This window comes from Genypterus blacodes, unplaced genomic scaffold (assembly GCF_046128005.1).
Source record: "Genypterus blacodes isolate CSIRO-AG114 ecotype Tasmania unplaced genomic scaffold, CSIRO-AGI_Gbla_v1 ptg000029l_1, whole genome shotgun sequence".
NCBI classification, from domain to species: domain Eukaryota; kingdom Metazoa; phylum Chordata; class Actinopteri; order Ophidiiformes; family Ophidiidae; genus Genypterus; species Genypterus blacodes.
In genome coordinates this window covers 4,300,001-4,322,544 of record NW_027466842.1, presented here as the reverse complement: position 1 = coordinate 4,322,544, position 22,544 = coordinate 4,300,001, and the positions used below count along the sequence as shown (strand labels likewise).

The 22,544-nt window shown below is 40.1% G+C and overlaps 2 protein-coding genes across 5 annotated transcripts in view; both read left to right on the top strand.

Annotated features, from left to right (window-relative positions):
* rb1cc1 (RB1-inducible coiled-coil 1) overlaps positions 1–22,544 on the top strand; it is a 75,285-nt gene that overhangs the window by 7,944 nt on the left and 44,797 nt on the right. For 3 of the 4 annotated variants that reach the window (XM_076144552.1, XM_076144551.1, XM_076144553.1), the window contains exons 15-23: positions 82–244; positions 1,799–1,907; positions 2,357–2,654; positions 2,792–2,843; positions 2,951–2,998; positions 3,391–3,449; positions 3,647–3,774; positions 4,010–4,080; positions 4,195–5,100. In XM_076144552.1, the coding sequence (XP_076000667.1) occupies positions 82–244; positions 1,799–1,907; positions 2,357–2,654; positions 2,792–2,843; positions 2,951–2,998; positions 3,391–3,449; positions 3,647–3,774; positions 4,010–4,080; positions 4,195–4,272 (1,006 nt within the window). In that variant the 3' untranslated portion in view covers positions 4,273–5,100. Of the gene's footprint in view, positions 1–81; positions 245–1,798; positions 1,908–2,356; positions 2,655–2,791; positions 2,844–2,950; positions 2,999–3,390; positions 3,450–3,646; positions 3,775–4,009; positions 4,081–4,194; positions 5,101–22,544 lie in introns of those variants that run through there. The other variant, XM_076144554.1, reaches the window with a different exon arrangement.
* st18 (ST18 C2H2C-type zinc finger transcription factor) overlaps positions 11,626–22,544 on the top strand; it is a 40,560-nt gene continuing 29,641 nt past the window's right edge. The window contains exons 1-2 of the mRNA XM_076144733.1: positions 11,626–11,679; positions 12,663–12,837. Coding sequence (XP_076000848.1) covers positions 11,626–11,679; positions 12,663–12,837 — 229 coding nt within the window. The remainder of the gene's footprint in view (positions 11,680–12,662; positions 12,838–22,544) is intronic.

Sequence of the window (22,544 nt, the reverse complement as noted above, 5' to 3'; positions counted from 1 at the left end):
GTCAATAATCATTTTGTACTGCAAGAAAACCGTTGACAGCGTTCCTCTAAGACTTTTATTATTTGACTGTTGGCTGTTCAGGAGTGAAGAGTTGTCCCTCAAAGTCGAGGGACATGCGCTGCAGGAGCTGGAGGAACGGCTGCAGCAGACGCAGACGTCCCTGCAGAACCAGATGGAGCTCCTGGAGATGACGAAGAACGAGGAGATCCAGAACCTCAAGACGTCACTCATTGCAGAACAGCAGGTTTGTTAAAGGTTATGTCTACTTTTATTGTTATGGTACATTTTGGAGATTGTTTTTGATACAGAACGGGGGGGGGAGGGGTTGTTGTTGTTTTTACTTTCTCTGAAGCGATGCAGAGAGCGAGAGAGAGAGACTGAAACCCTGAAGCAAAATAGGCAATGTAATGTTCAAGTAAATTGAAACAATAGGGCGCCAGACAGGGCAACAGCAGAAATCCAAGGCGGCAGAAGATTGTGTACACATGACGCAGTCCTGGATGACATCAGTGTTGGTTCAATGATCTCATCGGCACAGTTTTTGCATGATGATGTCAAACAGCAGTGTAGGCAGCTACAGATGGCATCATAGGCTGTGGTGGAAAAGAAAAAAAAAAGGGGGTGGAGGTGGCGACACAAGAGGAGGGAGAGAGGAGGAAAACAAAAAGAGAAGATATCCCACCCAAAGACCCGACGCACCCCAACAGTCCCACAGCCCCGTCCTGGCCCGCCTGCGATAAAGAATCTGTTTGGTGTTCAGGTTTTCAGTAAATGGTCTGGCATAGCCTATAGATCTGTAAAGTAGGTAAGAAATGGTTGCTATTTCTTATAGAATCAACGTGTCCTCTCATAGTGAACTAAATAAAACCTCCAGGTTTGAACTTAAGGTTTGAAAGTACGAGCCTACACGCCACCGTGGCTAAGTTTAGGTTTTCCATAACTGTTGTTTGCCTAAAGAGGTAATTTAAAGTAGGTGTGTGTCATAATTATACTTTAATTTACTCAAATGACTCACCAAAATTCTCTGTTTGTTTCTTTGTATAAGAAAACCTTCTATCCTGTTTTGAGGCGATTTTCACCTCACGCAACATTTAGAATTTTGAACCCAGACACCCAGGCGTGTATACGTTTAAACGTTGTTAAATATGAAATTGCGTGTCCTTCTCAACCATCAGTCAAGTGTGTGTGTGTGAGTGTGAATGTAGCCGCACACATAAGCAGGCGTGCAAGGTCGGCGTACTCTAAAGAGTAATTTGACACTTGTGCACTGTATGTGACCCTGCTTGAAAGAGAAGCATTGTTGGCAACGTAGTGGACTCGGCCACAAGTGTCTGCAGAGAGTCACACTCTCTCATGCGGTCCATTTCAAAACTTTCAACTCCAAAAGCATAATCAAAAATATATACAGAGCCCTGTTGATGCACAAATCGTAGACATCTAAACTGCTCATTCAACATTGTGGAGCATTTTTTTGGGTTAGACAGCATAACTGTTGTACTGTAAATGTTTCAAAATTACAATAGTATCTGGAGAGAACATTTCTGACGGAGGTTAATTGTGGATTACAGTTATAAGTGGTCTGGAAAGTGTAGGGCAGAGCACCTACAATCCTCTTCATCATTGTTTAATCACTAGAACATCCAGGTCCTCGACTCATTCGTCATGCAGCATATTTCGAATCAATTAAAGTCCTAATTCCACCAAGCAATGTAAGTCTAATAGTTGTTGGTCAGATTAAGTTTCTGTTTTGCCATAGACTAATCATTAAACTGGTTTGACATCATTTTTGTTTCTCCAGACTAATTTCAACACCGTTTTGACTCGAGAGAAGGTGAAGAAAGAGCAGATCATCAACGAGCTCAGGGGGAGTTTGCAGAAAGTAACCCAGCAACAAGATAAGGACAAAGGTGAGTTGTTGTCTTGCGTATACCGGTCTCTTAGCGTGGGGGGAAGTGGAGGTGTTTTAAAGTTCACAACGGATCGCTATCTAGTTTCCACTTAACGGATATATCAGCACGGCCTCAGATGCGACCAGAGCCGTTCCTGTAGCTGCGTGTGTGTGTACGCTTGAGCATACACGTACAGCTGAATCCACTTCTCTGCCGCATGTGTTTACACAGTTTACACAGTACGCTATCACATTTTCACCCAAATATGGCAGAATACTTGCTTTCTGTAAACGAATCGGTGGCATGCGACTGACAAACAGAAGCTGTTCTCCGCAAAAGAGGAGTATTAGAGACTACAGGTTGTGCATTTCCTTGGAATGGCCCTTTATTGTCTATTGAAAGTAGCTGTTATGTGCATATGTTGTGTGTTTAGTTAATCACGTGGGCTTTTTGTTGACCCTTTGCAGCCCTGATCGAGAAGCTCTCTGAGGACCGAGCCAGCCTCATGCAGGAGAAGAAGCAACTGGAAGAGGAGTTGAACCGCCTGCGCAGCACGGCGCTCATCTCCTCTGCCTTCTTTGCGGCGAGCACTTCAGCTCAGGAGACCCCAGAAGCAGGAGCAGGGGCCGCCGCATTAGCCAGGGTCTTTCCTGTGGCGGGGGCTTGTTCCTCCGACCAGTTTGCTGAAATGGACAGACTGGCCTCAGTGGCGCCCATTGATGAACAAGTGGATTCGGCAGTCGAAGCCAGCATGGTCACAGTCCAGTAAGCTTCTACTGCCCGATACACACTTTGCCTTATTCATGACAGGGAAATATTGTGGTGATTGTTAGCGTTGAATCAAAACAATTGAGCGTGATTGTGCTTTTGTTATTTTAAGTCATTTTGTTTTCTTTTTCTAGTGAAAATCTTCTGATGTCGGAGGAGAAACAGCGGATCACCTTACTTGAGAGGGTAAATGGAACATCTGTATCCGTCGCATTTCATCATTTGAAGGCTTTGATAGTTCATAGTGCTGTTTTCTGTGTATTTGTCTATCTAATCATGCATTTGTGTTACAGACTCTTCACATGAAGGAAGAAGAAAACAAGCGCCTCAGTCAAAGACTGGTCAGTTGGTTTACCAGCAGTGCAACATGTTCACCACTAGATGGCAGTAGCATCTAAGAGCTAAATCTCCCTGTCAACAAGCTCAGTCCAGATGAATTCATTATTAATGTGTCATTACTTTGAATGTTCCTCTTAATGAATTTGAATTTAATGCGTGTTTGAAGTTTAAAAGGTTATTTTATTGAAGCATTATAGAAAGCAGAAATTTCTGGCTAAAAATTTGCCCTTACAGAACATGATTTACAAATAATAATAAAAATATTATTTCAATCTAAAGATATAGGGTTAAAATAATGGCTGTTCAAGATCTGTTTTCACTAAAAGGAAAAGAGGAAAGTCATGTGTTGTCCTCGGCCTCTGTGACGTTTGTAATTGGTGTAATGTCTTTGCAGATGTCTCAAAGCATGTCGTCTGTGTCATCACGGCATTCTGACAAAATCGCCATCAGAGAGTAAGTGTTAAAAAAAAAAAAGAAGTGCTGAGGTGTTTTGTTTATTCTGAGTTATTTTAGATTCAGTACTCCGTCCCCGAAATGTGGTATGATTATGCACATTGTAATATAATAGCCGTCGATGTGTTTATTCTTTTTGTTTGCAGAGCTCGGTGACATCATCCCATTGTTACCTCATCCATGTTTTTCTGTTTCAGTTTCCAGGTAGGCGATTTGGTCCTGATCATCCTGGATGAAAGACACGACAACTATGTGCTCTTCACAGTCGGTCCCACCCTCTACTTCCTCCACTCAGAGTCTCTCACTGCGCTGGACCTCAAACCAGGTCAGTTTCACTGCTGTGAATGGAAGAGTTAGCAGTGATTGTTGTGTAAATGTGTTTTGTTTATCAGGCTGGGACAAATGTTTAGTTTGGATGGTGTGGCTGTGTTAGTTTGTTTCTTGTGTTCCCAAGCAATTATTTTTTTGTGGACAAATACAGTTTAAATTTTCTTTTTAAGCTACTATCTTACATATATTAGTGATTTTGGTTAATGAGTCCATTTATGTTTTTGTTATAGCATCAGGGACCTCCAGACGGCCATGGGTGCTTGGAAAGGTGATGGAGAAGGAATATTGTCAGGCAAAAAAGGTACCGCATGACATTTTTCATTTTGTTGGCTTGACTGCATCTATGTCAGTCTGAACATGAAGATGAAGAAATATTCCGAACTCTTTTGTCTCATGAATCTCTTTCCTTCAACAGGCCCAGAACAGGTTCAAGGTTCCTTTGGGAACTAAATTCTACAGAGTGAAAGCTGTTCCATGGAACAGAAAAGTATAATAGCTAAGTATTGAGCTAAAATGTATATTTATATTGCTTAATTTTTTGAACAGAATCTTCACACCATAAGTCATAACTAGAAAAATGGAAGACCTTAAAAATGTAGAGAATGCGGATCATCATCAGGCTATTATCATGTTGAGTTCAGAATCACACCTTCTACCACATTTTATTTTATTTTAATCCCTGGTTTGTTATTGTGGACCAAATACAATGCAATTAACCTTGTTAGGGCACTGCCCCTATACACTGTGGCATTATGCCATTTGACCTGTGTGTAAAATTGAGCAAAATTTGGATGTTAAATATTAGTTCTTTCATTATCAGCATTTGTCCTCTTGTGGAAAATAATGTGTCATTATCAGCATAATTCAAATGAAAATATACATTTATTATAAATGTTTATGGAGGAATGTTCATGGCATGCATATTGATATATTTTCTTTGATTTACTTATCCAGATAAATGTTGTTGTTGGAAATGTAGTTAATGCTGTTTGTTACTCACAAAGGCCCTCTGTCAGTACTGACATGTACATTATGGCCGACTGATGGAGACAGTCGCCACTGCAATCCTTGAAATGCACTTTCAGAAACAATGCTTTTGTTGATTTGAAAAGGGAAGTAAATGAGCTGTTGAAACTAAGTAAAAAAGATATCAGCACAAACTTCTCACTATCATAGATTATTGATATGTAGAAAGGAAAACTTTGTGGCTGTGTTTCATTATTGGAAGACATTGTACATTACTCATCCAATCACACATGTAACAATAAATGACTGTATTGTAAAAGATAGAGTTTTGAAACAATAAAGGATTGAACCCAAACTGATTATGCTGTGTGTTTGATTACATCGTTATATTGGGATTCTAAGAAATAATTGCGATTAACTCACAATGTTCATATGGAGCTGGCAGGATTTGCCCATTTGATAGACAAAAACAATTATAACCCCCAGTGGCCAGTTATCCTTTTCTCAAGATCATCTTTAATATTAACCCATGAGAGATCATTATAGATTATTATAGAACATGAAAAAAAAAAGAGGCTTTTAAGGCTTTTATAATTAATGATTTTTAAAGATGCATTTTAAATTTTCTGGGGGATTCAGGAGTCAAAGTGGTGCATTCATGTGATTAGTCATTTTGCTTTTGTGTTAACATTAGTTAATGTTGGCACGCTGCTCTTGGAAACAGACTTCAAAAAGGCTTCAAACCGGGGCCCGAGAATGGCGCGGCCCTCATGGAGAAGGAAGCCCACCAACATCACTTTCCCAGTTCACAGCGGGGTGCATAGCAGCTCTCCGCCGAGCACTCTCTACCATGTGGGTCTAGGGGTGTTTTAACAATGTTTAGCTCTATTTTCTCCATTTAGCATAAGCCTGTTGTCACATTTGGATGGCTCCTTCATAAATTGATGGTGTGATTCCTACAATTTCGGGACAAGCCTGAATGACAAAATATGCAACACAACATTCGATACCGAGGTGGCTGGCAAGCACCAACCATGTGCACTGGACAGGCTCTTAGTGTAAATGTTTACAACCCCCCACTGAGCTCAGTGCTGCTGGGAGTCACTCTCATCAGGCTGAATGGGATTTAACGTTGCCATGCGTAGTCTCGAGCTAGTTCCACCATTAAAATTGCCTTTCACTCACTGTCAAACGTCTTTATACACAATAACAACAAGCACATTCTTCAGTACTGCGTTACTAAATAAGCTGTTATTAACAAGTACATAAAGCAACGTCGGCTGTGTTTCCGTTTGTGTTTTTGTTCTGTAAAAACAACTCACACATTAAATATATTACTTGCAAGTCTGACATCTTTACAACAGAATGTGAAAAGAGAAACAGAAATTGGAGAGGGTAAAAATAAATGGAAATCTGATATTTAAACTAACATTTTGTGTTTCTGTTTGTCGAATCCATCGCTTTAACAGGTCACAAAGAAAACAATAATTATTTTGTTGTTTGATATTTCAGGCAAAAACTTAAAAGTAAGAAACTTTTTCTTTGCAACAGAAGAATATAATCATCTTCAATTATGTTCCTTTAAATGTAAACAGACAGGGATATCTGTGCTTTCAAATGGTATCAGTTGAAAATTCAAAGAGGCGTTATAATAGCTTTTCTTTGCATCCTGAAGGCGCTAAATTAAGGTTTAGATGAGTAAATGTAAAATACCCAAACGATGTCAGAGATGACTCAAAGAATGTCACATGCCCTTTGATACTGACATCCTGTGTATTTCAAGATAATACACAAGTTGTGTTTTTATTTTTCCAGCATCTTCGATGGAGCTGCAAATAAACAAGCATTATATGTGCGATTAAAAAATGCTTGAACTTCAAATGATGGATAAATGAAAATAAATAGGAAAGCCTCAACATTTATATTTTCAAAAATCTAAATGGGACGAGCGTGTTGAAGAACAGCCAGGAGGCTTTAAGGCTCAAACTGCAAACCAAGGAGTAAATCGACTTAATGCCATCACATTTCCAGCCTATTCATGCCTGAGAAAAGGGTTAGGAGAAGAGATTAGGTTATATATCTGCTGTCAGGGTACTGAAGAGACCAAGTAGAGAACTTCACCTAAACAGAATGATGATCAAACAGACATGCTTTAACAGACATGCTTCATAATCTCATCCGTTATTGTCCCCTCGCTGCCTTGACTACAGGTTCAGTAGAAAATCTTAGACAGGGGCAGATTAAATGTGTGATGAAACGTCTGAGAAATATGTGAGAATCTAAGGATGGTTGATTTTCTACCCACATGGTGAACATAATCACTATTAGTAACACATATCCACATAAATATGATAATTCAAATTTTAAACACATTTATTGGGTTCATATTGGAAATTATCGCCATCTGATGGCATAGTTTTATGGATAATTACCGCCATAGAGATAATGCAGCATATGAAAGAGAAGCTTTGAGGCTTCTCCACTCACTGGGAGGAGAGTGCGTAGGTTATTTTTGCAGCTGAGCTGTACCCAAAAGGCAAATATGTGGAAAGTTTGGTGACAAGCATCCGAGCGTGTGGTTAACGTGATTGCATCTGGTGAGCAGAAAGTGGAGGATATAGCTTCACTACATATTTACAGGGCAAATTATTTTCACATTAAGATCAATGCTATCAGTAATCCTTCCAAATATAAACAGAACTGTTTCATTTTCAGGAGAAAATAATTATTCAGACATACTATAGTGCAAATCCCATTGATTTAGTGCGTGACACAGTTTCTGATTTCCTTCCACAAAACAAAACAGTAAAGAATCCAGCAAACATTAAAATCTGTTGTCTTATTTTCTTGATAATCTGACTGCTTAGTGACAAGTAAATAATCAATACAAATAGTTGTGAAGTGTCTGAAAATAGACAGGCGATTTAAACTGTAACTAACAGCCATGCATTTTCCAGCTGCACTGCAGTGTTGAGGAAATGACACCAGCTTTGATGGGTTGTATAGCTTTTGAGATGAGCCTCTTTATGCCGCTTGCAGTTCCATTATGGCTTTGTTCGAAAGCTTGTTTACCTGCTGATAACATACACTGGTGGATTCAGGAGCACCGATCCAAAATCTGCTGCCAAAGTCACTCAAGTCTCATTGTACTGCAGGATGGGAAGAATGAAATGTTTATGCGGAGGGGAATGCAAATGCTAAATGTGAAATCAAACTATGGGACCAATAAGGAATCAGAATAACTTTGCCAGGTTTTATTTTTAGCCCGGTTGCAGTGCTAGCTTTGTGGAACGCTCCACAGTTTAGCCTCTGTGCATCAGTGTGCTCAGGTTCGCTCAGTAAAGAAATGTTTTCCCCCTAAGAAAACTGTAAAAATATTGGTTATTGTGAAAAATTTAATTCAATGATGCTGTGCATATTAGTATAATAAAGTAAAACCTTCCTTCCTGGTAAAAAAAAAAAACGATGATTTTGTGTGTATGCAGAGATACTCAATAATCATTAACTGGCAAAGAAAAAATTCAAAATTCCTTGAACATTTCTGAATTTCACTGTGGTCTCAGGTCAAAGGCATAGCCCCTTGGTTTGTATATTAAAGAGGATTTGCTAGACCTCTATTAGCCATGTATCCCCATGCAGGCAGGTCTCCAGGGGGCCAGCAGGGCCCCACAGACGGGCAACTAGAGGGCCAGGTGACCCTGTCTCTGAGGTTAGCAGGAAACACTAAAGAGGGATGGGCAGGGAGCTGAGGAGCCACTGAGTGCGAGTGTGCGAGGCTGGTGATGGCAGCTGTCAATGGTTTGGAAGGAGAAGCAGACAGATTGTGCGTTCTGTTGGTGCAGCCAGTTCGCCACCTGGCAGGCTTTTCCTTGTTAGAACTTCTTGCTGTGTCTGTTCTCGTCAGAGAAATGTTTTTCCTCTTATCCTCCATGTTCAGGGGATGTTGAATTTGTCAAAATGTTTAAAGATGTTTAGTAAAATGTAATTGTTTAAAGTGCAGCTCGTGCATTGTAGAAAATTGTTGTCCCTGCTGTCTGTGATTTAATCTAAGTGTCTGTGACTATGGGCTTATCTTAATGCTCAATATGATTTAAATGAACCACATTAAAAAAAATCATTAAATAAATGTTTAATGAATAATCATAAGAAGTAAACGTGTTGACCTTGATTGGCTGTGATCATTTTCAAAACACCAAACTGCGCTTTTTAAGAATTGTTGCACATATTTGAAGGGGTTGGATTTGCTTACAAAAATAATCAGCAACTTCCAAATCCTATCAGAGCTGCAAATTTTGCTCCATGTTGTTCAGTTGTTTCGAAAAATGCGAACGTAAACCATGAACAGCTTAAAAGTACATTTGAAAATGATATTTGGCAGCGAGTCCTTGTTCAAACAGGATTAAAAAAAAGTCTTTCATTTGATATAAATATATGCAAAGAGAGTGGTGTGGTGATCTGGGTGCCAGAGGTGGCGCTTTACTCTGGATATTCTGGCTTGGGCCTTTAAGGGACATAAATTAACATGAATTAACACATGCATGCAATAAGAAAATAATTAATTCAAGTTATCAGTCACCTCTTCCATTCCAGGAATCTGATTGACAAGATAAAGTAATGTGCAAACTGCTTTTCAAAGCTAACAGCCTGGAGCACCCCTCCTATTAGTTAGTCATTCCCTCAGTATCACACCCGGAATCTGTCATTTCACAATTTTCTCCTATAATGCATATGTGCCGCTCTCACCACTCCACTACAGCAACTGCCATCTAACAAGTTGACACAGAGAATGATACAATTCACGTCCAGTATTCGGTTCCATATACAGCAAGCATCTGAGGCAGGCGGGTCAAGAATATGGTACATTCTGTTCTCTCTCAAATTTCCTTTTCCAGAAAGGCTACATAAAGCTCCCTGAGATCCCTCTAACACCTTTTAGGAATTCTGGGGATTAACAAAATTCAGATCAGATGTATCCTAACAAAATTATCCAATGTTTCCTTCATCGAAATTCACAGCTGACCACTTCTATCAAATCTTACTGTGACTCAGACAGAAGAATCAAACGTGACAACAGCATATGAGACACGACTGTATTACTGGGAATTGTGCTATTGAATTAAGATAATTCTCAAAGATTGTTAAGGAAGTTATGTTTATGTTATCACTCAAGTTTGATGGTTTTTGTACAAGACTGAGATTTCAGTGAAACTTGATGTAATAGTGGATGAACCTATTACATTTTGTTGTGGCTATAGATCCAATGGCAAATCCAGGAATATTTATAATGATTTCTTTCTGTTGTATATTTTTATTGAACCAAGCATTTGACATGGTCAGTTATGGGACACACGCAGAGGGGGCAAAGGAGAGAGAGAGATGGAGAAAAGGAAAGAAGGTTGTTGTATTATTATTGTTGTTTAACTTTTTTCAAAGAGAGGCAGAGAGCCAGAGGGAGAGAGAGAAAGATGAACTTAGACCCTGAGGCAAAATAGGCAATTTGAAGTACAAGTAAATTGAAATAGAAACAGCAGGTAGCCACGGCCCCCGAAGGTTGGGAGAACATGACTGGCATCAGTGATGTTGATGCGATGATCTCATAGGTACAGTTTTCGTAATGATTTCTTAACATTGTGAGATTGTGTGTTTTTATTGCGTACTTGATGGCCTTTTGAAAACTAGTTTCATGCTATAGTGTCATATGTACCAAACCTGCATGTTTTGTCTCTGATATCTGTTTGTTTCCATATGTTAAGACTTCACTTAAAATGATTTTTGCTCTTATTGTTGAATGAAGCAGGTGTGTAATATGAAAGTGAAACATCAGGGAGCACAGGCAGCGTTGCACAGACCATAAATCCTCTGTATGCAGTAGCTGCTCTCATTGACCCTGTTTTCAGCTGCAGATAAACACCATGTGTCATGTCCCATGTAACTACTAGGTCACAAAGTCTGTTTCCATTACAGCTTTACAAATTACTTCCTTATCGACTCACCACAAAATCCAACACAAGCCAGTGTAAATATATTATATATGATATTTTAGGGTTTTCCATTACCCCTTTTTCAAATTTTAACTTTAAATTGCGTTAAATTCAGGTCATTATCAACTAGCTGATGAATAACGATGCATTTGGTAAGATGAAGACCCTGATATTATATATTGGGGCGTGTGTATAAGACCAAAATACAGCTAAAAAGAGAGAATATTGGACTTAGATTTACTGTTTGCACAGGAACATGACTCATTTGAGCTGCTAATGTTGCTCTGTCTCTGAATGTGTAAGTAGGCAACTGCTGGCTAACACAAACACACACAAATTTATAAGGTGGTATGTCAGAATTGGGTCAGTTAGTTTGAAGATTGTTTTAAACAACATAGTAGTAGACAAACAACTTAGTACGAGTTTGAATTTAGAGCACTTGGCATATCGCTCAAGGAATGTACATTTCTGCTGGTCAACAAATAATACTACTGATGTTTGTGAAAAATGGCTAAAGGGGATAAAACTGGGAAAACCTAAAAGTGCAAGCAGGGTAGAAAAGGAGGGGGAAAAGGCACTAGAGGAGGGCAATGTGCACAAAAGTAGTTCTGTTAGTTGTGTGCGTGTGTGTGTGTGTATGTTTGTGTATGTGTGTGTGTGGTGTCAGCCGGTCCCAGGCTCTGCAGCAGTGTGTGCATGCCTGACGGGAAGCTGCCTGCCTGCCTGCCTGCAGCCCGGGACATGGCCTCGTTTGTTCACGGTCCCCCCTCTGTGAAAAGAGTTATGCTGTCCGTTTTGAATGGACAGCGTTTCTCTTTGTGCGCCCCGATCAAAACAGAGCAAAGTTAGTCAGCAAGTTGCATAGCTTCTGCATTCTGATTCTTCCAAGCCTCTTTTGTATGAAGTTTAGCACAATGTTTTACGCTGTGTTCGACCTGCATGGGATGCTGGAGGTAAGAGCGTTTTGGACTACAACGCAGAAACGGCTAGAATGTTAATTACGCAATCAGATAAGTTCTCGTTTTTGTATCGGCTTTAGTAGGTAAAGTTAAAGTATCATATAGGCTAAACTCATCTATGATACACACAATGTCAGCTAGCTGAAATATTTATATGGTTTTATCTGATCTATTTCCTAACCCACGAGGTATTTGCCTGTGAATCCCTGGCACTTTTGATATTACCTGAAGGCAAATGGTATAGATTTATACAAGTTATTTACAACAACAGCCAAGCCATTCCTCTGGAAACTAGGCTGCAGATCAAAGGATTGTTTTGATCTCTACTTAGCATATTTGTTTAACCTAGCCAGTGATTCTGAAAAGTGCACAAGCATTGCGGTGATATGCAGAGCACCCTTTATCCGTCTTTTTCTTCTGTTAGCTCTGGATTTAAGTACTTTCTGTATTTAGGAGACAACTGGATTTGCCAGCTTTTGAAATTTACTTGCCCACTGCTAGCAGTCTTGGCACTCAGGAATAGATAACTAGGTATGTTCCACTGCTAATCCTGATCGGCCTTGTAATAGTATTTGTGAACTGTACAGCACTCAATTAGGGCATAATGTGCTATTTTTATTTCCTTTAAGTTGGATTAAATGTGTTTGTTTTCACCCAGTTTTCACCTACTGCTGACAGTCTTGGTTGTTTGCAATGTATTGTTTTATACTATTTCATCCAGGACCACTCTCTCCTCAAATGATTGCAAAATGTCAGGAGGAAAAACAATGTCCAAGCGCCCCTAAAAAAAAGATGCCAGGGCAATCAGGAAATTTTCTGGAATGCTTAAGAGAATGCATATGCACACAATGCCCTAATTCTCTCTGACTTTGGGTTTGGGAAAGATGAGCCCAGGTTTATTGAGAGCCAAAAAAAGGGGGCAGATGGCTCACAAGAGGGATAAACCTGGGAAGTCATGCTGTAAATGTGTTTTACAGAAAACAATGAAAGGAGAGGACAAAGCGATTGTGGCAAAGTCCTCTGGAAAATGGAAAAGCAGCTCTCTAAGGTCCAGGACCATGGAGAAGCCGGATGAGCCATCAGAGGAGAGTAAGGAGCAGAGCCTCTCCAACTGCACCTGCGAAGCCCCCCAACTCGGCAAGAAACCAGTTGGTAAAAGTACCCTATTTCCTTATTTCAAGGCCCTGCATGTTGCTGTGTCTCTTTGCTTATTTTCTAGTGGCAATTTTAATTATTGCCGTAGCGACTTGTTTTTTTTTCTCCCCCCCTTGTTTTTTTTTCTCCGTTTGACTCTGTGGCCTGCCATATCCGGTGAACAAACAAACCACATTGTTGGGCAGGAGAATTCCTTTTGAGGGAAAGTGTGTCTCCGATGATACAGTGTTGCCAGAAAAAGACAAAGCAAAAAATAGCAAACACAAAAACAGTCACAGGTGCATGGGAAAAAGAGAGAACCGAGTGAATGGTCACTGCGGCCCCCAGGAGGTCTTTCAGTGTAAGCCAGTGCGGTGGGTGGACTTCTGACAAGGACGCTGGTTAGCAGCCAGGTGGAGTGTGTAACTGAGAATGCTCCTGTTTATTCTTTTCACATGCTAATGTGGCTCCTGCGTGACTTTAATGCGGCAAAACTTTTTCTTGGAGTTAACATTTTTGTTGTTTCTGTGCCCGCTCATGTATTGCAGTGCTGCAATTATTCAAAGGCTACACAGTCTTTAATATGTTTGGGACAGTGCCAAGGACACAGATATATTCAGTTTGCTGCACGTACGGTCAGATACACTCATAGGATATATTCACAACTTAGAATTTACAGTTTTGTAAGAATTCAGGCATTTAGATGAATACAGATTCAAATACATTAGTTAGTGTATGTGTTAAAAGCACAACAACAGTGTATGAATGAGTGGAATGACCTACTAAATGAATTTAGGTTTGGTCTGATTTTCTGTCCCACTTACATACTGACACCTTTCAAAATAATTCAAATTCAAAGCATTTATTGTATAAAATTGTGTTTTGATTTAAGGGGCCGATTCTGAAATCGTTGCAATCCCTTAAGGTGCCCGAATCACATTAAGTGTGCTGCAAAATTGTGCATTAGATAAATGCACAAACAGAATCAATAGAATTCTGCTGTTCTCTAAATATAGATACATTACACGCATTATCTAATCGCAGCATGAGAAGTCCACTGATGACCTACTAAGTGGCCTACTCTGAGTACAACGTTTACATAAAGAAATTGTTTCACAATAGCATAATCTAGGTCTTGCCGTTACTCTGAGATAGCATATGTTAATTTATGCTGAATTCAATCCACATGACATTTGATAAACACGTTTTATTGACACCACTGTCATTTTAAGGCCTGTTACTGAAAAGTTACCTCTGTTCTGATTGGCCCTTTGCAGCATGGGTGATACTGGCCAATCACCTGCTTGCTTTCGGTCAACTTTGTATTGAGATTTTGGTTGATGCGTGACAACAGCACCGGGTCAACGGAGTGTTGTCAAACCAGTCTAGACCTTTAGCTGTTCGGTGCAGTTCAGCATCTATGGGTTTGTTTTACTGCATGTGTTTGTTTTGGCGTGACAGTTTAACATCTAGTGCCGACTATAATACACAATAGAAATGAGGAGAAATAACAAAAAGCAGAATAGGTCCCCTTTAAAACCTAAATTACAAACAAATTCACCCATGTGTGGACAAAGTAAGAACAGTGACATATTTGGATGAGGCAAACAAGCCATAGAGTCCTCACTGGTCCATTGACTCTCTTTATCGCCATGCTGTCTTGTTTGTTTACATAATGAGTTATCAGGATTGCAGTCAACAGACATTAAAATATATCTTAAGCTTTCATTATTGGTTCACGAGCGAGTCTAATGTGTAATTCAGGAGCACAAAAGAGCAATATGGCCTCACACTGTGGGTCTTTCCATACCTTGTAGTGTACAATCTGTAAATAGCTTCAAAGGCATCGCATCTGCCATCTGCATTTCTAGGATCTCTTCTGCATAACCATTAAAACAAGCTGTCTCAGAGGACATCGTTCGTATTTCATCCTCAACCCTGAATTACTGTGTGTTCATTATAATTATAAGGGAGGAGTGTTGCCAGGCTAGCCTGCAGAATGCCAGGTGCACACTTCCATAGTCTACCATTTGAAACAACTCGCAGCATTAACAACAGTATCTACATGCTATTCAGCCATTAGTTCACTTTGGCTTTCATGCTGAAAGTCTAATCAGTCATCCAAGCATTTTGTGTGCTGCCACAGGAGGAAAGTGCAGTACTTTGTAGTGTTCCATTTTTCCTAAGCCTGCTTAGGTTATATGACTGAGCCATGCTGCTGTGTGAAATTTTATCCAGATACTGGCACTGTGTCCTTGTGAGGGAGTCTTGTAAAATAGGTTTACTTGGCGCCTTTGCTGGCATTTTCCGAAGATAGCAAATGCACAAACACTGTCCATGATCGGATTAACTGTTCAACAAAATGATGTAACTCTTTGTCTGTTTTGTGTGGCATAGGTTTCTCTGCTTTAGTGGTCAGCCAGAGGAAAATAGAAACATCCCAAATTCAGAAGTCAGATTATGATAATCCATATACCAAACAGTAACTACCATAAAATAATAAAGCTTCGTTAATCATCTTTGTCACATCCATAAACCTGCCCCGAGTCAATCAAATCACTCATCCCTAAATTCTTTAGATCGTCCAAATATTGTGAAACCGCTTCAGAATTTATGAGGCATTTAATTTTAAACTTTGCCCGATGTTCCTCTTCAGTGTTAAGGCAGAAGATTTAAATTGCATGTGATAAGTGTGGAATATGTTTTTAGCATCCAAATACAGTGTAAACTGTGCTTTGCCAAGCGCGCAGAGAGAGCATGAATTTGCACCTGAGGACATATAGCTATACATCCAGAGTCAAGAGGAAATGTTAATGACACAATTTATGACTGGAATCAGTTGAAATATCTCCACGGATCTTGCTTATTTACATTTTAATTACTACTATTACTTATTCTTATTTTTTGGATGTGACCATAGGAAGCCCACTTCCTCCTCTACACTAGAAAGAAACAAAATGACTGCTTCCTCACACCCCCCCAGCCCCCCCCACTGGAGGTTTAGATGCTTGTTTATCACTTTTAAATACCATCATCTTTGCTGAAATCCCCTCTCAAAAGAACCTTTCACTTGCTGGAATAAATTCAAATTAAAATTTAAATCCCTCTTTGCATTTCTTCAGCCTCTTTTAAAATAGCTGCCTCCTTTTAGAAAGCTGTTTATGTAGTGATCTGTTCATAATCCAGTTTGTTTCTCAACAGCGAAAAACACAGAAATCGTATTATCACTATCTCGGAGAGATGATGCGAGAAATCAGGAAGTATAAATGTCTGGATCTGTGAAGTTTTCAAAGTTACAAAGCTGAAGAATGTGGCAAAAGCCTTTTATTCGAGTACTCTGAACATTGTGATTTGACTTGCAAATCCCCACAGATATACAGTATAAGGTAAACATTTCAAAACAACAATATGTGGAGGTTATGATTCAAATAGATGGATGGATAATCAGAGACGTGTGTGACGCACACATCAAACTGAGGTGTGTGTTGGAAGATTAACCCTTGGCATGCAGACGTGTGCAAACAACACTTTATATTCTTTAGAGGTGCTCACCTTCCAATATATACAGAGAAACAATATCTAATCAGAAATGGCAGAACAGCAACAGCAGACGTTACACGCAATAGGTTTTGAAAACAACCCATTTAAAATGTAAAATGACACAGAAGAGGCCATAGGAAATTTAATTTGCTCAAGCTAGATTGGATTTATTGTTTGGAAACAAATTATAATTGTGTCTCCAGAAAGTTAACCAAGAGCTAAACAAAAGCAAATCAATGACCCACCCCCATTAATCACTTAAAGCCGGCTACTTGTGCCGAGGAAACTTACTTCATAATCAATTTCTTTGTTTTGCTCAAAGGGCATTTGCATTTTTGTTCATGTCAGTAAGCTTCTTGTATCTGGCGCAATCAAAAAACCCAAGCCATCCACATTAATGTTTTTTTTTCAAGTGCATATCTCTGAATACTCAAGATGATTTTGGTTTATCATGCGCACTGGCCAGAAGAAATGTTTTAATGACCGAAACACTTCCTGCTGAGTGACAGATTTAACTTTTCTTACGCTTCAAGTGTCAATATTACTTTTTTTCCCAGTTTCTTTTGCGTAATTGAACGTGTTTTTCCTCTAATTTTAACGACTAACAATAACAAGCCAATCTTCTGCTATGATTAAACACCGGCAGGTTTTCGGAGGCCAGACAAAATGCCCCGTTAGTCGTGTCTAGACATACTACTCCGGCCATCAAGGTCATTATCAAAGCGCACATTATACACACCTGTTACCATTGTTTAGATGCTCGTTTTTGGCCGCTTATCCAAGCTCCTATCTGGCCATTTGTAGGCGTGTCTGCTTCATTGTCTGCCCCGCTGATTAGAAAAAATGGGAAGAGACCCCCCCAGAGACGCCCAGATCTCGACCCAGCCTCTCAATGACACTGCACAATGAGCCTGTGGCCTATGAACTACAAAAGAAAGACACTGACTGACCAGCAAAGCATTGATTTCTTATGTGTCAGTAATTAGACTTTCTCTTTTCCGGAGCGTTCAACTTTAAGAACCAGTAGTTACGAATAAAGGCGAATACATTTCAAGTTTCAATCCTGTTTTTTGAGCTAAAATCACCCACATACTAATTTAAGAAATATCACCAAAATAATTTAATCTATACCTGTATTTTCTGTCATTTCCATAATATATTCTCCATGTATTAGCACCGGGCTGAGTGTTTGACCTTTCCCTCTGACCTTGCCTGTTGACAGATTTGAAAACGAATCAATTGCAGAGGTCATGACCCCTAACCTCGACCAACCTGCCAAGTTGGAGCCAAATCCAATAAAAACTGTTTTAGTTATTGCTGTGACACACAAACAAACGGCTGTGATTGAAACACACTGTACACATAATGCGGGCGTAATAATATAAGATGGTGTTTGTGCTCTGATTGTGTTTCTTCAAAAGAAATACACACGGTAATCATGTTTTGACCCACTCTGGTTAGATAAATAATACATGGTTTCTTAACACGAATAATGCCAGACCTGAATTTGTTTCTTCCTCTTAAGGCAAGTGTTGAATTATAATGAGAGTATTTGTCTAGGTGTGTTCGGCCTTGGCGGAGGTATGCACTAATCAGCATTCTTTTTATTAACAAATTCAAACTACATGTGCAATCAAACCACATTATCCTGTGATATTTCCACCACAAAAGATGAACCCAAACTGTATTAAAAGGAGGATTCATTGACTTTAGGAAGATTTCATATAAAGGCAGAGACGTAAATCATCTGATATTTCTCCAGAAAACATTCAAAAGGTCACTGAAATGTCTTCCGAGGCCACTGAACAAACATGAGTGCAAGTTTGCCCGTTGTCACCAACAAAAGGGGGGAACACTGGGAAGTTATCTAATCATTTCTAACACAGAGACACAGTGACATGCAGTGTAGATATGATCCCCATGGAAAATGAACTGTATTTTCAGAAGCATGTTCCCTGTCTGTTGACATTAACATGAAGACAGGTCTACATCCTGGAGCCACATCAACAACACGTACTTGTGTTTGGCTACTTGTATTTGCATATGCAAATATATTTAAAAAAAAATCTAATTTGATCCTTTTATGCGACTTTCTGTGATGAACAAGTGGTTACGGAATTGCATAGAGATAGTGTTCAGTAACAGAAAGAGGGTTAATCTTAAAGCATTATGGCTGAAATTAACCACAGTTTATTATAGATTTTTACACGTCTATCATATTCAATGGCACAGCGTGAATATGTATTGTTGTTTGGCTGCGCTGGCTGCCATGTGAAATTAGTCGCGTTGCTTTGTAGCAGTGATGGGGTGGGGTGTAGGTGATGGGGTTTGTTGAAGTTCTACCGGTGACATTTTGATCCTCCGGCGCATTAGAAGAATTGAGGGAAACATATTTGTGTAGGTTTCACCGGAGGACACTATAGTGCTCAAAACAACAGGGTGCTGTGACACTTCACTTTGCTTACATAATTTGCAGCAGAATGCAAAAAGCTTTTAGACACAGATGTGACCCATTGTAATACCTTTCTAAATGCAATCAAACACTTTCTACAAATATGAGCAGGACTTTTTAAATGTGAACCCTTGTTTGACATGTAATTTCGTCCAACCCACTCCTCTTTCATTTCTCCATCAGCCCTCTCTAGTTATGCCCACATTTTCGGTTGATGAAATAGCTTGACAAAACACTAGTTTGTGCGCTGCGCCGGCTATGGATGCGCCCTTCTTTTTTTCCAGAGATTTGCACAGATGTTAGGGCCAAAAGAAAATGTTCAGTATTTGTAGTGGCAGCGCGAGCGGGGTAAAGATCCCTTTAATATGTTGTTTGCTTTGATTGCTTTACAGGAGTTGATCCTTTTTGTGGGTTCATTTTTGTTCCTCTTTGGATCTTCCAGCAATACTGATGTCTCTCGCTCGTGAAATAATCATCCCTAGAACAAGCCGACCCTGCTGTTGTGTCTGTAAAGAAAGACGTGTTTTTGTTATTTGATAAGATGTGTAGATAGGCTGGCCTTTACTTTCATATTTTCATACCATTATCAAGCACAAATAGTCAAAAGAAGGGAAAATAAAGCAGGTCTAGCCTCTTTGTATGGGTCTTTTTCACAGTGTAGCATGAATTGGCTCTTGAGGACAGTTAGAAATTAGACTTTCAAATGAGGCATTAAACAAGGTGATGATCAACTGCCAAACCTTAAGTAATGATATTCTCCATCCTCAAGTCCCCAGCCTTGCATCAGCAAATGCACAAAAAAAAGAACAGAAAATATATTATTACATATTGTGTTCACACGTCGGCCCCTGGGGACAGAGGACATTACAGAGAGATAAGCATGTTTGGGTGGCCCCTACCATCAGCTGGGGAAGGGCTTCGCCTGGATCTTAAGGGGGCCCCTCATGGGTATCACTTATTTTAAATCCTGAGCCACACTCTCCCACCCCCTTGCCCCCTTGCCCCCCTCGCCCCAGGCTCCACCCAGAAGTGTGGTTGCCTTTGTCATTGTAATCTGGCCCTGTTTGCTAAACGCTTGCACTGTTTACTCTGTGCTACGGGGGCTTGTATGAACAGGAGTCAGCAGGACGCAGGGTGACATCACTTTGGCTGGGGCTTTTGAAAAGCTGCATTTGTGATTTCTCGGGGCCCCTTTCTTCTTTTATTCTTCCCTCTCTCTATCCAGGCCTGTCGAATGCATGAGCTAACTCAGGGGGCTAACATGGCCTACAGGGAGGAATTACACCTAATTACTTGAATAACTGCTAGGCAGCAGCCTTCCTTCCGTAGTCACCAAAAATCATTTCCAGGTCTCTGCCTCTTACTGATACCAGACTTCTTGTGACAGAAACCCTGGGACAAAGCTTTTCCAGAAAGGTCCAGGAGAAATGAAACAGACTGACAGGTACCAACATTAAAAAGGGGGGAAATCAAATTAACAGACAAGGATTTCATATCATCTATTTTTGTTGTTGCCGTAGCGATAAAGTCGCAGACATTGAAACTGGTCTGTTGAGCCATTGTTATCATCCCTGGCCATCTGCTGCCGAGGAGTGACATTCCCTCTCATTTGCATGATGAGTGATGTATGAGGAGCTTGGGAGGGCATATGCCCTGGTCTTATGACAAAGCATGTGAAAGTTTTTTTATTCACACAATAATAAGGATTGATAGAGGAATAAGACGGAATAAAGGAGTTAAAACAGGAATAAATCACTTGCGAGTGTGCGTATGTGTGTGTTCGCGGTTACATGTGTGCGTCCGCCCGCATGTATGTGCAGCACACACAAATCTGCGGTGTCTGTGTCCGTCTGTGCGAGTGTGCGCATGCATGAGTAGAGGCGAGTGCACGCATCTGCCTTCTTGTGTGCCTGTTTGTGTGTTTTGCGGATGTGGGAGTAGAGCGAGGAGGGGGGTTGGTGGCTGTTGATGTGCAAATGTGCATCATGTTGAAGGGCTGTGAATGGGGAGGTGTGACGTAAAAAGGGACCCGAACGCAGGTGCTTATCTCGAGGCTGTCAAAGGCACAGTATGTCATATTCCTGGGGACTACCTTTCAAAACCACAGCACCAGCTCAGCTATCAAGAGACTGGGAGAAAATCAAACTTTTTGGATCACAGCACTAGGTTTGTCTTATAGTTTTTATGTTTAATATATTGTCTGCTTGGTCAGCATTTATTGTTATGGATGCTAGGTGTCGGATGTGAGGACGACAAGCCTTTTAAGCTCGTGTTGTTTGATGCTATTATGTGAAATCTAAAAAGAAAGGGATGCAAACTTAAAGTGCCGGTTCACCACTCAGATGTGCTCAGCTGTTAAGTTTGTGTGATTGTAGATTTTTGCATGAATATACGGAACAAAATAACACGATAGCTGTTATGTGTCAGGACATTTTACTGATGAATAATGTTTTGTGTGATACACGTCGATGATTTGAAAAAAGAAGAAGCATCGCCGGAGAGCAAACGCAGAATCTTTTCACTGGCATCAGACAGTTTGAGAGCAGATTAAACGGCTCAAAATGTTTTTTGAGAGGCATGACCCATTTTTGATCATCCAGATCGCGAAAGATACTGTCTACCTAGATTAAACTGGCAGCGTTTGTGTGGCGTATAAGCTCGTCTCAGAAGAACACATGTTGGTATTGTGTGCACAGACAAAGCTTTGTCAGGTTGCCTGTGGCTTTGACAGCTGTACATACAGGCTCACTGAGCGTAATGCATTTAAACTTTGACTCTGCGTTTCCATGGCATGTTGGAACGGTATTATATTATACAGTAACTCCTTCTGTCCTCCCTGCGATATGCTTTAATAGCTCGTGTAAAGTTTAAAAGCTATATTCTTCTGCTGAATGTGGCGTGAGAGTAAAGTGTCCTGTACAAAAATGAGCCTTTGTGTTCCGGTCTTTGATTTCTACAAATGCAGAGTGGCCGGAGCATTTTCTGCTGTAACACCAGTGAAAATCTAAACGTATGTAGGAAAGTTGTAATGTAGCGTAACAGGACGGCAGCGTCTTGTCGAGCTTTGTGTTAAAGATCAGCAACTCTTTGCTTTGAACAGATTCAAAGGGGCCAAAGCACTCGACAGTCTCCAGAGTAACTATTGATTTAGCAGGAAGGATGCCGGTTAGAAAAGTTCATCATTTACCAGTAACTTACGGCAGAGTCGTGGCTAAAAAATCTGCGCATATGAACAAACTTGTAGTGTTGTTAAAAAGCAAAAAAGAGGTTGTTTTCTCCCCATAAATGTCTATGTTTAGACCCAGATTAAAGGATTTACTGATATTACCGCTTACAACTTTAATGTTTTTTATTACAAAAATGCCTGTGAATTGTGCTCTCCCTTTTGTTGTGCCCTCGGTTTCCTTAAATGAGAAATAAATTGCAGATAATCCGAAAGTAATTCTGCAAACTGACATCATCTGCTCTGCCTGGCATTCATATTCGTTGCCATGCCGTTCATAACAGAGAAGAGCAATACTTATACTGTTATTTTGGGGAGTTATGTGGGAATTTCACACACATCTTTTTCAGTGGTCAAATTTTGTATTTGTGAAAAAGAAAAAAAAATCCTAGAATCTGTTTCATTATACCTCCTTCGTTGTCTTTCATCATCTCCCATAATGAGCGAACGAGGCTGACAGCGAGCACCGTGCGTGGAAGATCACTTTAAAAATACAAGCTTTGAGAAGTT